The sequence below is a fragment of the Amphiprion ocellaris genome, chromosome 5 (genome assembly GCF_022539595.1).
Source record: "Amphiprion ocellaris isolate individual 3 ecotype Okinawa chromosome 5, ASM2253959v1, whole genome shotgun sequence".
In the NCBI taxonomy this organism is placed as follows: Eukaryota; Metazoa; Chordata; class Actinopteri; family Pomacentridae; genus Amphiprion; species Amphiprion ocellaris.
Genome location: NC_072770.1, coordinates 23,199,449 through 23,213,387, shown reverse-complemented (window position 1 = coordinate 23,213,387; position 13,939 = coordinate 23,199,449). Strand labels below are relative to the sequence as shown.

General features: G+C 42.4%; 2 protein-coding genes across 12 annotated transcripts in view; one reads left to right on the top strand and one right to left on the bottom strand.

Annotated features, from left to right (window-relative positions):
* ppfia4 (PTPRF interacting protein alpha 4) overlaps window positions 1-11,454 on the top strand; it is a 60,544-nt gene extending 49,090 nt beyond the window's left edge. For 3 of the 11 annotated variants that reach the window (XM_023297376.3, XM_035942520.2, XM_023297380.3), the window contains 17 exons: window positions 76-272; window positions 1,842-2,070; window positions 2,170-2,205; window positions 2,288-2,409; window positions 2,613-2,725; window positions 2,814-2,895; window positions 2,999-3,080; window positions 3,291-3,491; window positions 4,146-4,208; window positions 4,577-4,603; window positions 5,830-6,005; window positions 6,168-6,265; window positions 6,876-7,051; window positions 7,697-7,765; window positions 7,858-8,044; window positions 8,139-8,232; window positions 9,877-11,454. In XM_023297376.3, the coding sequence (XP_023153144.2) occupies window positions 76-272; window positions 1,842-2,070; window positions 2,170-2,205; window positions 2,288-2,409; window positions 2,613-2,725; window positions 2,814-2,895; window positions 2,999-3,080; window positions 3,291-3,491; window positions 4,146-4,208; window positions 4,577-4,603; window positions 5,830-6,005; window positions 6,168-6,265; window positions 6,876-7,051; window positions 7,697-7,765; window positions 7,858-8,044; window positions 8,139-8,197 (1,917 nt within the window). In that variant the 3' untranslated portion in view covers window positions 8,198-8,232; window positions 9,877-11,454. The remainder of the gene's footprint in view (window positions 1-75; window positions 273-1,841; window positions 2,071-2,169; window positions 2,206-2,287; window positions 2,410-2,612; window positions 2,726-2,813; window positions 2,896-2,998; window positions 3,081-3,290; window positions 3,492-4,145; window positions 4,209-4,576; window positions 4,604-5,829; window positions 6,006-6,167; window positions 6,266-6,875; window positions 7,052-7,696; window positions 7,766-7,857; window positions 8,045-8,138; window positions 8,233-9,876) is intronic. The other 8 variants (XR_002748078.3, XM_023297377.3, XM_055010733.1 and 5 more) reach the window with 8 other exon arrangements.
* A 67-nt stretch (window positions 11,455-11,521) lies between these two features.
* myog (myogenin) lies at window positions 11,522-13,732 on the bottom strand. The gene is made up of 3 exons (XM_023297387.3): window positions 13,199-13,732; window positions 12,475-12,574; window positions 11,522-12,380 (listed from the first exon to the last, which is right to left on the bottom strand). Exons 1-3 carry the CDS (start codon window positions 13,730-13,732, stop codon window positions 12,262-12,264), a joined length of 753 nt encoding a protein of 250 aa, XP_023153155.2. The 3' UTR covers window positions 11,522-12,261.
* Between the last annotated feature and the right edge of the window lie 207 nt (window positions 13,733-13,939).

The window sequence follows — 13,939 nt, the reverse complement described above, 5'->3', positions numbered from 1 at the left end:
TTTTTAAAAAAAAAAAAAATGCAGGTCGTATTAAACATGTGACTGTTCAAGCTCATGTGCATTTGTTGTGTTTAGGTGTGTGCGGTGTTCGAACAGGACTATCCATCTCTGCGTGGGAGCGTCAGCCACCTCCTCGGCAGCGACATCGAGGCCGAGTCAGACCTGGATGATGACGTTAGCTCAGCCCTGCTTTCCCCCAGCGGCCAATCAGATGCTCAGACTCTTGCGCTCATGCTGCAAGAGCAACTTGATGCTATCAATGAGGAGATAAGGTGGCGTATTACAGACACATTACTTTACGGAACATGACAGTTTCATGATCCCCCGTGGGGAAAGTGGGTCAGTGCAGCAACAAGGAACAAGAAGCAGAGCGAAGGAGAGCACAGTATTAAACATAATGCAATTACAGGAAAAGTAACATTTTGAAAATGCTACAACCAATAAAGGTGCCAATGCTTCATTTTCTTAAAGAAATGCACAAAGATCTTTGGATATATGGATGCATCAGGACTGATAAAGACATTAGATAATCAGATGATGCTGTGGTCCTTGATTAAAAAAGCTGGAGAAAAAAAAGGTCCTTTGAAGAACTTAATGACAGTTGCCAATATGAGAAATTTGCACAAAATCACATGTAACACTGGTAAATTTTGTGTCAGTGCCTTTTTGGAATTCAATTAAATTTTAGTGTTTTGCCTGCTGAACAAAAAGAAAATTTAACAGAAGCACAGAGGAAAGTTTTGACCAACTGGGTAGATCTTTTTTTTTTAATATATTCTAACATGTTAGGTTTCATGTAAATTTCCTCAGTGAGGCATCACTGAAGTTTATCTTATATCATTTCCTTGAGAAAATTTTCTTAATAAAGATATGTAACAGCAAAGGATTATGTAAATGTACCTGTATCTGAAATATTTAGACTTTAAAGAGGTTCTACATGAGGGTTATCCCATCATCTACTTCCTTATTTACATTGACAATCAAACCTTTGGCTTAGAAATTAAGACAGACTGAGGAAGTGAATGGTGTAAATATAGAAAAAGAAAAATATGAGCTCTGTGTTTTTACTTTGATGATTTATTAAACTATTGTGAAAAAAAAATCTACTGAATTTTAAAGTTTAAGAATGAGAACACTTAATAAAATGCAATATATTATAGAATCTTATAGCATTAGAGAGGACTTGGCCTGACACAGATTTGGATCTGTTTGTGCCCCCTTTCATATCATGGTATTTAAATTTATCCTGGTTAGTAAAAGATTATACCAGAAACCCCATAGTGGACAGCATAAAATAAATCAGACAGATATCTAAAAAAAAAAAAAAAAAAGAATAAAACAGATACAGAGATGATAATATGTTAGTAAGGCCCTTTGCTCTTCAGTTCTATTTCCTGCTGGAAGAACACGCTGTTTATTGCAGTTTACAGTAAACAAGGTCCATCTTTCGACACCTCGCAATATGCTTCAACAAAAACAAAATGCAAAATAGCTGCTGATTATGCTGCAGAGGAGCCACACTCTCTCATAGCAATCTAATTTTTGTTATTGAAATGGAATTTGTATATGTAGTCTATTAAGGATTGTTACTTTTTCTTCAAGTTGTAACCTGTGTTTTTATTATTATTAATAAATACTTCCCTGATTTGCTGGGAATAATACAGATGCATTTGATCAGTCCCTCTACAATACAAAAGAAATATGAAATCAAAGTAAATATAAGGATAATTTTTTTGGCTTAGGAAATATTTTGACAGTTACTCCAAATATATAGAGTGTATGTGATAATTAAGGGGTTGGCTGATTACATGATTTGTTTGTGTGCATGTTTGTGTGTGCAGGATGATCCAGGTAGAGAGAGAATCGGCAGACCTGCGCTCTGACGAGATCGAGTCTCGTGTGAACAGCGGCAGCATGGATGGACTCAACGTGACACTTCGACCCCGAGCCTTGCCCACCTCCGCCACTGCCCAGTCCCTGGCCTCGTCCTCTTCACCGCCCACCAGCGGCCACTCCACGCCTAAACATCACGGACGCAACACCAGCCACCACCTCGGCATCATGACTCTGGTCAGACAGCACACACACACACACACACACACACACACACACAGCAATATATTATATGTGTGGCTACTTTATCACAGTGTGCTGTTTTGTTCCTGATAGCCAAGTGACTTGAGGAAGCACCGAAGGAAAGTAGCAGTAAGTTTGCAAACACAGTCACACTGGTTGTTTCGTCTCACTGTGGCGTCCACAAATTGAGCTGAGTTTGTGACTCTTTCAGTCTCCAGTTGAAGTGGACAAAGCGACCATCAAGTGTGAGACGTCACCACCCTCCTCTCCTCGCAGTTTACGGCTGGAAACCAATTTCGCCCAATTCACTGGCAGTCTGGAGGATGGACGAGGGTGAATAAACACACACACACACACACACACACACACACACACACACACACACACACACACACACGCATGCGGGTAGTACAGTATGACAAACAGTTTCACAGTGGACAGAATAAACTACTCTTTCTCTGTGTTTCATATACACTCCTTTTCACTGAGTTTATGCAGATTTTAATTCCAACATCGCTTGTTTTAATTATTTGCAGAAAGCAGAAGAAAGGAATCAAGTCATCTATTGGCCGATTGTTTGGGAAGAAGGAAAAGGGTCGAATGGACCAGACTGTTGGCAGGGATGGACAGTCTCTGCCAGCCTTATCAGGTGCACTGCAGACATACCAAATCTCCAACACTGTTCCACATCATGTATGAGATTTACTGAGCCTTTAACACGTGTGTTTGTATTTTAGACTTTGAGATGGGCATCGGGGACACTATGACTCTGGGAAAACTGGGCACACAGGCTGAGAGGGACCGAAGAATGAAGAAAAAGTAAAAGAACACGTTGATTGATTGTTGTTTTTCCAGTTATTTACAACCTTTTTATTGGTTTCATGACTTTTCCTCCTGCCTGTGTTTTTAATTCCCTCTTCAGACACGAACTTCTGGAAGATGCAAGAAAAAAAGGTCTGCCTTTTGCTCAGTGGGATGGGCCTACTGTTGTCTCATGGCTAGAGGTATTCCACTAATCTACCAAACAGAAATTTCCTTAAAAACAACCCCTGTCTGGCTGTTTTTATGTCAGGCTGCCACTATTACAAAGGGGAATGCAGTAATATCAAATACCAGACTGACCATACAGTCTGATCTGCCCGCCCTTCTCCTTCTATCTGGCTTTTTATGGTAACAATGGTGGTGACGTTGAATGTCTTGATGACTCTCACCAGCTGTGGGTGGGTATGCCAGCCTGGTATGTGGCAGCCTGTCGTGCCAATGTGAAGAGTGGAGCCATCATGTCAGCTCTCTCAGACACTGAGATCCAGAGGGAGATCGGCATCAGCAACCCTCTGCACCGACTCAAACTCCGGCTGGCCATCCAGGAGATGGTCTCCCTCACCAGCCCATCGGCACCACTCACATCCAGAACGGTAAACAAACACAACCCAATACACCTCCATGAACACAAGGTTGTTTTATTGGTTTGTTTGTTTGTTTTACAGACACGTTATTCAAATTATAAATAAATGAATAAATGAGCACATGAACCTGAAACAAGAACAAAACCAGGAATATGACACACTAAAAACCTGTTCCACTCTTAGTCTTAACCTTCACTCTGCACCCTCAGGTGATGCCTCCTCACACCTTTTTATTTATTCTTGCTGTTCAGACTGCACCAGAGGCTTGGTTCATGCCTTTAACAGGACTGACTTGTCTTTTTCAGCTGCCATAAATTGCATGGGTTACTGTGGGGAAAAAAAAACACACACACACACACACACACACACAAATAGTGCCAGATATAGCTACAAGCTACCTGCCTGAAATACACTCCCTCCCTTGGCATCACTCAACACAATGTTTGTCTGTGTGTATGTGTGTGTGTGTGTGTGTGTGTGTGTGTATGTGTGTGTGTGTGTGCGTGCGTGTGTGTGTGTCTGTGTGTGTGTGTTTGTGTGTGCATGGGGGTTGTTATGTGTGAAAATATACACATGAGTGCATTCTTGGGGTGTGTTGTTGTGTGCCTGTGGATGCACGCTTTTGTACGTGTGTGTTTGGGTGTGTTCTCGTCCTCTGAGCAGTCCTCCGGAAATGTGTGGGTGACTCATGAAGAGATGGAGAACCTGGCTTCCTCCAGCAAAGCGGTCAGTACCATCTGGGTGCTCTCCCTCCCTCCCCGCCCGACACTCTCTCACGCTCACACCGTCCCCACCGCGACACACATATGTCCTCTCCCCGGAAGACCCCCTTCCAATACATTTTATTGTGCTTCTGCTGGTATTTGTACGTGGCTGTATGATGATGTAGCCTGTGGTCGTGTCGTCTGCGTCTCCATGCGAAGTTCAGTTAGAAATCAGAGTGCTGATGTGCAGTTACAGTTAACTGGAGGGTCACTGCAGAGCAAAGACCGAGAAGAGCTTTTGTGCGTTTCTGAATGTGCAGTGTGTGTGTGTTTGATTAGCCCCTGTCTCTCTAACATCAAATATATTGTCTCTATCATGCTGCCGTTCAGGAGAATGAGGAGGGCAGCTGGGCACAGGTGAGCTGCGGATCTACCAACTTCTGTCTGCACATATAAAGTGTACCGAGACTTCTTACTAACACACAAACATACAGTCATGGACAAAAGTTTACATACACTTGTAAAGACCATTTAATTAAGATAGTCTCGAGTTTCCAGTGACTCCTATAGCTCTTAATTTCCTATAATGGAATCTTTGAAACCTATGCCTCTTTGTCACAATAAAAGAATCATAAATTTTAATTCTTCATAGAGTCAGTATAGCTCTTCTGGAAGAATGACAAAATCTGCTGTGTCAAAAATATACACGCAACAATGTTAATATTTGGACTTGTTTAAGTTGGCTCAGAGGAGTCAGCATCTGTAGTCAATCGTAATCACTCACAAGAAGTAAAGAGGTCGTGCCACTAAGGAAATTTGATGAACACAGCTTTCTACATCACCAAAATTGATAAAGTTGATGTATTAATATTTTTGTCCCGGCAGATTTTAAGACCAATAATACATCTATGAATTAATGGACGCATGTGTTTCATAGAAAATTCAGCATTAGAGGAATCACTGGAAACTGAACTGCATGTGAATAAAGGAGCGATTGACCTTCAGCTTTATGAAATTATAATAACTGCTGATAATTTTCTGTCCATTAGTCAGTGACACTGACATTGTCCTACATCTTATAGCTGTCGTTGCTCTTCACTCTCCCATTAGATTTCTCGCATCTGCTAGGTATAACAATCAACACCTTTATTGTTTTGACTGGTACATGGAGTTTGGTGACCCTTTTGTAGTTAACTAGAGGATTAGTAAGATTTGAAAACACCTTCATAGCTACAAAATATGGAATGTACAGATTTTATTGTTTGGAAAGCCCCAGGACAGGATACATAACAGTATATACAGTAGCTCATCTATTTGATTTGTCATAGACATTTCCAATAAAGACACCTCTGTCCCATTTCACTGTCCCAGTGTCCCAAAAAGATATGAAAGTGAGTCAGCATACCTCTGGGTTTTTAATGTGTAATATCTATATGGGATCATTGTTGTTCTTCATACCTGTGACCTTCTAACTTGAACCTATGTTAGTTTTTATTTATTAATTCATACATAATGACGACTGAAATCATTCATTTTACCGCTTTACCAATTGTGATTGTTATGTCATTCTGAGACAGAGTTGTTTTTGTCTTTTTTCTTTATATTGCACACATCAGTAACATTGTGTACTGCTCTTCACATAGACCTTGGCGTATGGAGACATGAATCACGAGTGGATAGGGAACGAATGGCTGCCCAGCCTCGGCCTGCCTCAGTACCGCTCCTACTTCATGGAGTGTCTAGTGGATGCTCGCATGTTGGACCATCTGACCAAGAAGGACCTGAGGAGCCACCTGAAGATGGTGGACAGCTTCCACAGGTCTGCTGCTGTGGCGATTAGCTTAGCCGATGTTTGATCTGCCTCCCCTTTCATCTGCTAACTGGGTACATTAGCAATGGAGATGAGAAGACTAATGATGCATATGTGCTTGTGCTTTTCTGTGTGTGTGTGTGTGTGTGTGTGTGTGTGTGTGTGTACTAGGGCTAGTCTGCAGTACGGGATTATGTGCTTGAAGAGACTCAATTATGACAGAAAAGACCTGGAGCGTCGGAGAGAGGACAGCCAACACGACATGAAAGGTGAGGTACACCCCAACACACACTCTGATCCACACAAAGTGACAAAAAGGCACACAAACACGGCGGAACATTGGTCCACAGGCATGCACACATCGACAGCCTCATCAGGCCAGAGTACCACCTAGTGGTTCTATCTGACATTGTCGATTTGAACTGTGCATCGAAACAGCTGCTCCTTCGACTGTCAAACAGCCAATCTTATGATCTAAAGCTCCACTTGCCAAGAGTGGTCTACACATACAGACACACACACACTTAGATGTAGCCAGCCCTCTCGCCCTTTTGACCTTGAGTTCAACACATGAACTTGACTCAGCTGTCGTGTCAAATCAGAATCCAGCCCCGTTTACACACACATAAACACACACTCACACACACCGCCTGTTCCAACTTGGAAAGCTGGCTGACAGCTGTGCTTTAAATGAACAAAGGGAGTGTGCCAGTGAGTTGACACTATGTGGACATGCACATTATCTCTTTATCTCGCTCTTTTTCTACATCTCCTTCTCTGGATGATGTTGCTCCTATCTTCTGATTAAGAGATTTGCCAGCAGTCAGTGTAATATTGTGCTACAGTACCATGAATCTGAATCACTCTCTTTTATTTTAGATGTTCTGGTTTGGACCAATGAGCAGGTGATTCACTGGATCCAGTCCATTGGTCTAAGGGAATATAGCGGCAACCTGTTAGAGAGCGGCGTTCATGGAGCGCTCGTCGCTCTGGATGAAACCTTCGACTACAGCAGCTTAGCGCTCATCCTGCAGATCCCTATGCAGAACACACAGGTGGGTATGGAGAAAAATACAGCTGTTTACACTCAACATGCAATGATTAAACTGAGTTCTTGTGCAATCCAATTCTTCAGTGCAGTTTTATCCATTTTGTGGACATTATTAATGAATTATAAAATTAAGTATCTGTCTAGAATATTGACAAAACCCCTACTAAAACCAACATGATGTGTTTTGTTTTGAATTCCCACACATCTGACACATTCTTTGGCAGAGCTGTGAGCTCACAGCAGCTCTTCTGGCATCTCTGTATCCACTTCATCTTCCAACAGTCCATTGTTTTTATGAGATTGCTTGATTTACTTTTTGGTGACACAGTGTTTTGTGTGCAGTCAGCATTTCTTTCTGCTGCCTGCCAACGTTTACTTCTGCTTCAGTTTCTGTATCAGTTGTGCTCAGATCAAAAACCCTGTGTTGTTCTCATCCAGATTTCTCTTTTAAGTATTTCCTGGTCACAGTACAGTGCAGATTATTTGCCCACAGTTGTGAATTTAGAACTGGTTGTTTCTGGAAGTTCAACAGAAAACATGGAGGTTTCGACTGTTTATCAGAGGAGTTATCTTTTAGAAATTTTACAGGTATTTCAGGAGCTTTCTTTGACCGGTCGCCATTGGCTCTTATTCACGGTTTATTTTTCAGGCCCGGCAGGTTCTGGAGAGGGAGTTTAACAACGTGTTAGCTTTGGGAACTGACCGCCGACTAGAGGAGGTGAGCTGTCAAGCTGCCATTTTGCTCAAACACAATATTGCTGACAAGAAAAGCAAAGTCATTTGACATTGTTTTGTTCTGTGTCCGTGTAGACTGGTGATGACAAGTCTTTTCGACGCTCTCCATCGTGGCGCAAGCGGTTTCGTTCCCGTGAGGGAGTGGCGGGTTTGGGGATGATGGCGGGCTCCATGGAAACGCTGCCTGCTGGCTTCCGCATGCCCTCCATGTCCATGCCGCCCTCCATGAATCTGGCACCTAAGAAACACCTCCAGCCTGAAGGTGTGTTATGATACTAACTGTACTGTATCTGTTCTCTGGTTGTTTTGACTGACTAACTGCATGCTGTGTCTCTTTGTATTGCTGTGATCTAAAGCTCCTTCCCCAGCGCCTCCGAGACTCGACCCCTCAGCCGTGCGGACCTATTCATGTTAACTTCTTCTTACTAACAGGAGCGCTAATGCTAACAGGTAAGCTCACAAAACACTACCTGAAACTGCTCAACTTTCAGATTAGTGCACTTTTAACCAGCATTGCTCAGAGTATCTGACTTTCGCCTGAATCCAAAAAAATGCGTTAGTATGGCCTTGATTCTGCTATCAGGCATTTCAAGTTTGAGTGTTCATGTTAATTTTAAGAGCAACAAAAGTCGACTAATGCAGCTTTAAAGGTTGTATATGTTGATACTGTATATATATTTTCTGTATTGTGGACAAATCCCAATAAAAGACGAAAACTAACAAAGAACTGATCCTACTAACAGGAACTGTTTGACCAGTGTCCAATATGCTTTTGTTTTCTCCGTGCTGTAGAGCTTTAATTTTAATAAGATGAATGTTAACATAATAACAATAATTCTTTATAATAAAAACATGTAATAAAATTAATAGGGACCAGAATAACATTTGTTTGGAAAATCAAAAAATCCAAAATAAAAGTACGTTTTAAAAAGAGAATTGAAAAATGATACAGGTTTTGTGGAGTTAAACAGCAGAGTGTCTTTAGGGGCAAGACCTGGTCTCATTTATTGCCAAGATGAGAATTAACCATAAATGCAGCTCTGCTGGAGGACTTCAAGCAGAGATCAGATTCATAGGGACTTAGCAGACTGCAAATATACTCAGAAGCCTGATCATTCAAGGTTTTAAAAACAAGCAATAAATAAAATGTTACAATCAATTCTAAAACTCACAGGTAGCCTATGAATGGCAAGGACTGCAGTAATAGGGTTATGTTGTACATGTTAAAAGCCTGGCAGCAGCATTTTGTATCAGCTGCAGCCTTTGGATGTTTTACCTACTGGTACCAGAGTAAGATGAATTACAACACCTGAGTATGGAAAAGATGAAAGCATGGATGAGATTTTCTAAATCTGCAGAACAAAGAAATACTCTAGAAATAATTGGTACCATTATTTGACTTGGGAGAGTCCCCCATGAATGCACTATATACTCCCTGTTTCAGTAACAATGGCTAAAAACTTCAGTATGTAGGTATTTGCTTAGCTTTGCCTTTTGTAATGTTTAAACCTTTACATCATCAGGCAAATGAAACTGGGTTTGATTTGAGTCCGGACAGAGCAGACAATTGGTTGGTGTTGGACAGCTACTGATAGTTTAAGTCCTTTTGATGGGATTTGTTGAAAGTAGTAAAAAAAAAATAACTTAACACCACCTTTATCTTTTGATTTTGTTATTCACATTGCTTGGACTCATTAGTTTAGATAACACAGCATGTTGTTTTGCACCATGTACCATTAAGATACCAAAACTGAAAGTCAGTTTTTGGTTCAGTAATTTCTCTAGTACTTCTCATGTGCAGCTTTAATGTTACATGGTCTTACTGAGATATATATGAGACTCAACATCCACTAAGAAATAGCCAGATGATACAAGTAAGTTTTAAGCAGGAGCTCTTCCAAACTGCCAAAGAAAAATATTGCTTTTCATTTGAAGAAATAGATTGTTTTGCATTTACAGGCTTTCACCAGTTTCATGTGAATCCTTTATCTGCTTATATTGTACATGTAAAAGGTAAACCAAGGAGCAGACACAGACTTGATCTTTCTCTTTCTTCCCGCTCACTTTGCTCATCTTTCTTTTTCTCTCTTCCAGTGCATTCTCATTACCTATACGGACACATGCTTGCGGCCTTTTGAGAGTGATATGCCAAATCTGGAGAGGGAGACCTGGGTGCCTCTGGGGGAGGCTTCCCCTCCTTTGCCGCCCAGCCTCACCTCCTACCTTTCACCTCTCACCTCTCCTTCGGACACGTGCAATACAGAGGCCAACTCGGACCTTTGAACTCTTGAGAGTGCTCATTGGCTGCGCTCGCTGCTGTAAAGGAGGCTCGTCCCGGTCTCTCCCAGTTTACCCCAGTGCTCCTAGTAGCCTTGTTGTTGTGGTGTTGTGCTCCCGCTCCCCTGGTCTCAGCTGTGGGTTCTTGTCCTGGTTCTAATCGTCTCAACATGGCCAAGTCCAAACCAATCGTCCTGAGTCGCCACGTCCTTCACAATGACTAGTGAGACAGTAGATTTAAGGAGCTGATGACCGGCCGTTGGTTTGGACTTAGGAATGATGAATACTTGTATAAATGGCAGATCCCACTGCACATTACCCTTCTACCGGTTATGCAAGGTATTACTCATTAATCGTCTCTGTACATAAAATGGATGACTTATGTTTTTTATAGAAATATTATATATAAATATATATATATATATATATATATTGGAAATATATATGGAAAACAATATAATATCATTGCTGTATGAAACCCAATGCCCTGTATTCGATAGTGACTGTTCTCTCTCTTTCTCTTTCTTTCTCTTTCTCTCTGTGTCGGACCTTTGTGTGTCTTTTGCCGTATGCTGTAAGTGTGTGACTCGTTGGTGGGAGGGACTCACTAAAAGGGAAGCGTGCGTTTCTACAAGGACTCTTCACAGGTTCATGGGTCCAATTTCAGACTTCTCTCTTCGCCTCTTCTCCTGTTCTTCCCTTTTTTCCCCTGCTCCTCTTTTGACACGATGTAGCTGTTACCTCTCCTCTCTCCGCCTCTCTCGCCTTCTGTATGACACTATGTAGCCTAGAATAGAGAGAATCCTTTAATATGAAGAGTGAGTGCGTGTGGATGAGTGAGTGAGCGAATGAGTCTCTCAGCTGGAGACTTGTAGAGAGGTTATATGCGTGAAAGGCCGACCCCAGCCATGTGACCATGACTTTTCTCTGTGGATGGTAGTGTGAACACTGTAGCTCCTCTCTGTTTATTCCTTACTTTTCTCTCAAATCAAACTGTAAACTGCTGCTCGACATCAGCCAATGATATCCACATAATACTGCTCCAAGTGACAGACTAATCTTGTTCCGTCACCTCCCATTCAGTTGCCATGGAGATGTGCTAGTGAGCAGTCAGTACTCTTGGCTGACCAACTCTTCATCCAATGAGAACACAGCATATGAACAAACCAGTGAAGTGCTGGATGGGTGTACAATCTTTTTTTTAAATGATTATTTTACAGTTTTTCCAAGGTGTCTAAAAGGTGTAACGTGCTATGTGGCAGCTATGAGTACTGTGTCTTTATTCCAGGTGTGAAACAATGCTGACAAATCAAGATTTTATTATTTGGCTATTTAAAAAAAAGTGTACTGTATTTATGACACTATATAGACATAAGTAAAGCTGTTTTTTAAAGATTTTGGATGTTGTGTTCCTTCTGACGTTCTCTCTGCTCTGTTAGTCCAAGACAACATCAAGACGGTATATTGAAAATGGTCTTTATTGCGAGAATTATACAGAAAATATCACTTTTCAGAACATCTACAAATACACAACAATCTTAGTTATAAAAGTCCAAAATAAGTTAGCAAAAAATAAAAAATAAAATTGCAAAACCACTCTGTAGAAAAAGGGAACGTATTTACATCACTAGCATTCATAACGAGTTTAAATTAAGCAGATCTTGGTCAAAACTGCCATGGTACATATTGGCCCCACAAAAGAACTTATGTTTTTTAAGCATTAAAAACTCACACGAAAAGAATGAAAGATCAGGGAAAGGTTTTGAAAAGAGGAAAACTTTAAGTAAGGAGAAAAACCAGGCTTTGTCATTCCTCTGTGGCTCTGTCAGTCTGGAAGCAAAGCTAACAGAGATCCATTCTAGTAACTAGGTGTTGGGTTCATGCAGCAAAGTCCTCGAATCTCTAGTTAGTCTGAGCTCCTGTGGCTCTGACAGACAGGTCTGGACCGCGGGATAAGGCAGGAAATAATGGGAATAAGGCCTCATTGTGAACAGGAGGAATTCAGTTGACTAGTGGACCCATTGATGAGCAGAGTTACAATACTGATCAATCACAAATTTTACAATTTATCATAAGACAGTACAGATCAGTAGACGCACAAAATAAACAAAAATCATCATTTGGGATTGGTTCCTCTGTTTGCCAATTGTCACTTTGTGTTTGTGGCTCTCTGTGCACCCATGGGTCCGCTAGGTTGAGGGTCTATTTGGGAATGTCCACAGGAAAGGCCACAGGTCCGTCAGCTGCAGAGATGCCGTCCACGATGGAGGTCAAAGCCCGCATGTTCCCCTGCTCTGGAGAGTCGGCAGCACTCAGGAGATCTACAAAGAGACATAATCACACACTCTCAGTATCTGTAAAGACGCTCTGAACTGTTTGTGCCGTGTAATGAGACTGAGCGTGATCTGTGCTCACCCTCGCTGCTGTAGCTCTGCGTGCACTGCTCTGGAGTGCTGCTCCACTCTGGGCTGCTGCAGCAGGTGCTGCCCGAACTGGGCTCGCTTGACGACGACACCTGTTACCATGGAGATGCACACACAGAAGTTGCCGTCAGTCACTCTGTGATGAGGCGGCACACCACCCCATGCCACACAGTAACACAGAAACACACTACAGTGCAGTGTAGTACCACACACACACATGCTACCAATGCGTCTCGTGACTCAACCAGAAAAAAATAAACAATGAGCAAGACTACACATGGAAAATTGATTTTTTTCTTTCATTAAGTCTGTGTATTGGTTTTGGTTTTATTTTGGCTCCCGTCACATTAGGTTAAAATTTTGTTTCAGATAGGTTAAATAAAATCTGTACTCTGAAACAATAAGCTGAAAAATGTGTCAAAACTTTAAAAACTTCTTAAAACAACAAAAAAAATGTACATAACTGTAGCTTTTTTCCAAAATTAAAACCTCTAAAGTTGTGCACAGCAACCAGTTCCAAAGCAGGTTTTACATTGGATCAGTTCATCAAATTCACACATTGTAAACAGCTTGTTTAGTTTCATTATTTTTCCAATTTTCGCTCATGTAATTTAATTTTTTCTACTCTTTGATTTTTTTACGACATCTTACGCCACTTGCCATCCACCGTTTCAGCTTTTCTTAGTGTTGGTCCTCATCCAGTCTGTCCTACTTACTCTGGGCTGGGTCTGGCTCGGTCGGTAGTGCAATCCCTGCTGTCCCGTCTCAGTGTCCTGCTGATTGAGGGAGGACACCAGGGCCTGCAGCCTCTCGATGTACTGGATGGCGCTCCGCAAGATCTCCACCTTGGGCAGCCGTTGGTTGGGGTTCATCAGGGTGCTCCTCTTCAGAGCATCGAAGGCCTCGTTCACCTTCTTCAGGCGCCTCTTCTCCCTCAGTGTGGCTGCCTTCCGCCGGTCCATGGTCACCGTCTTCCTTTTACACAGCTTGCAGGCCCAGGGCAGGCACTGGCCGGGACAGTGGGGCTCAGAGTGAGGCGACAGGCTGGACGGAGAGGGTTTGTCCTCTGTAGCCGTCACCCCGACTCCGACACCCCCAGACAGACTCCCGCACAAGCCCATCATGGAGTTCCTGTCCTGGTAGCCGGTTTGGTCGTACGCCCCTGGCAAGCGAGAGGGAAAGTAGCTGTCCCCTCCTTCATAGAAACGCTGGTCAGGGAAGAAGTAAGAGTTGGTCTCGAAAAGCTCCATACTGGACTGGTCTGGGTGTAAAGGGGGCAAAGATCCCTGCTTCCCCGTGGAACTGCTCTTTACTACGTGGTCTCGGGTCCTGCGTCGGTGTTGGAGTGTTACGTGTGTGTGGCTGTCTTCTTCCTGGCCTGAGTTTCTGATGAGTGGAAGACGTGTGGAGAACAACTGGTGTGGAGCAACTGTAGGCTGGCATTTAAACCCCTCTGC

Coding starts and splice junctions, on each gene's coding strand:
- myog (XM_023297387.3), bottom strand. CDS start 13,732: ATGGAGCTTTTCGAGACCAACTCTTACTTCTTCCCTGACCAGCGTTTC. Junction 12,575..13,198: donor CGAGCCAGACCCAGCCCAGA/GTAAGTAGGACA, acceptor CCATGGTAACAG/GTGTCGTCGTCAAGCGAGCC. Junction 12,381..12,474: donor GCAGAGCTACAGCAGCGAGG/GTGAGCACAGAT, acceptor GTCTCTTTGTAG/ATCTCCTGAGTGCTGCCGAC.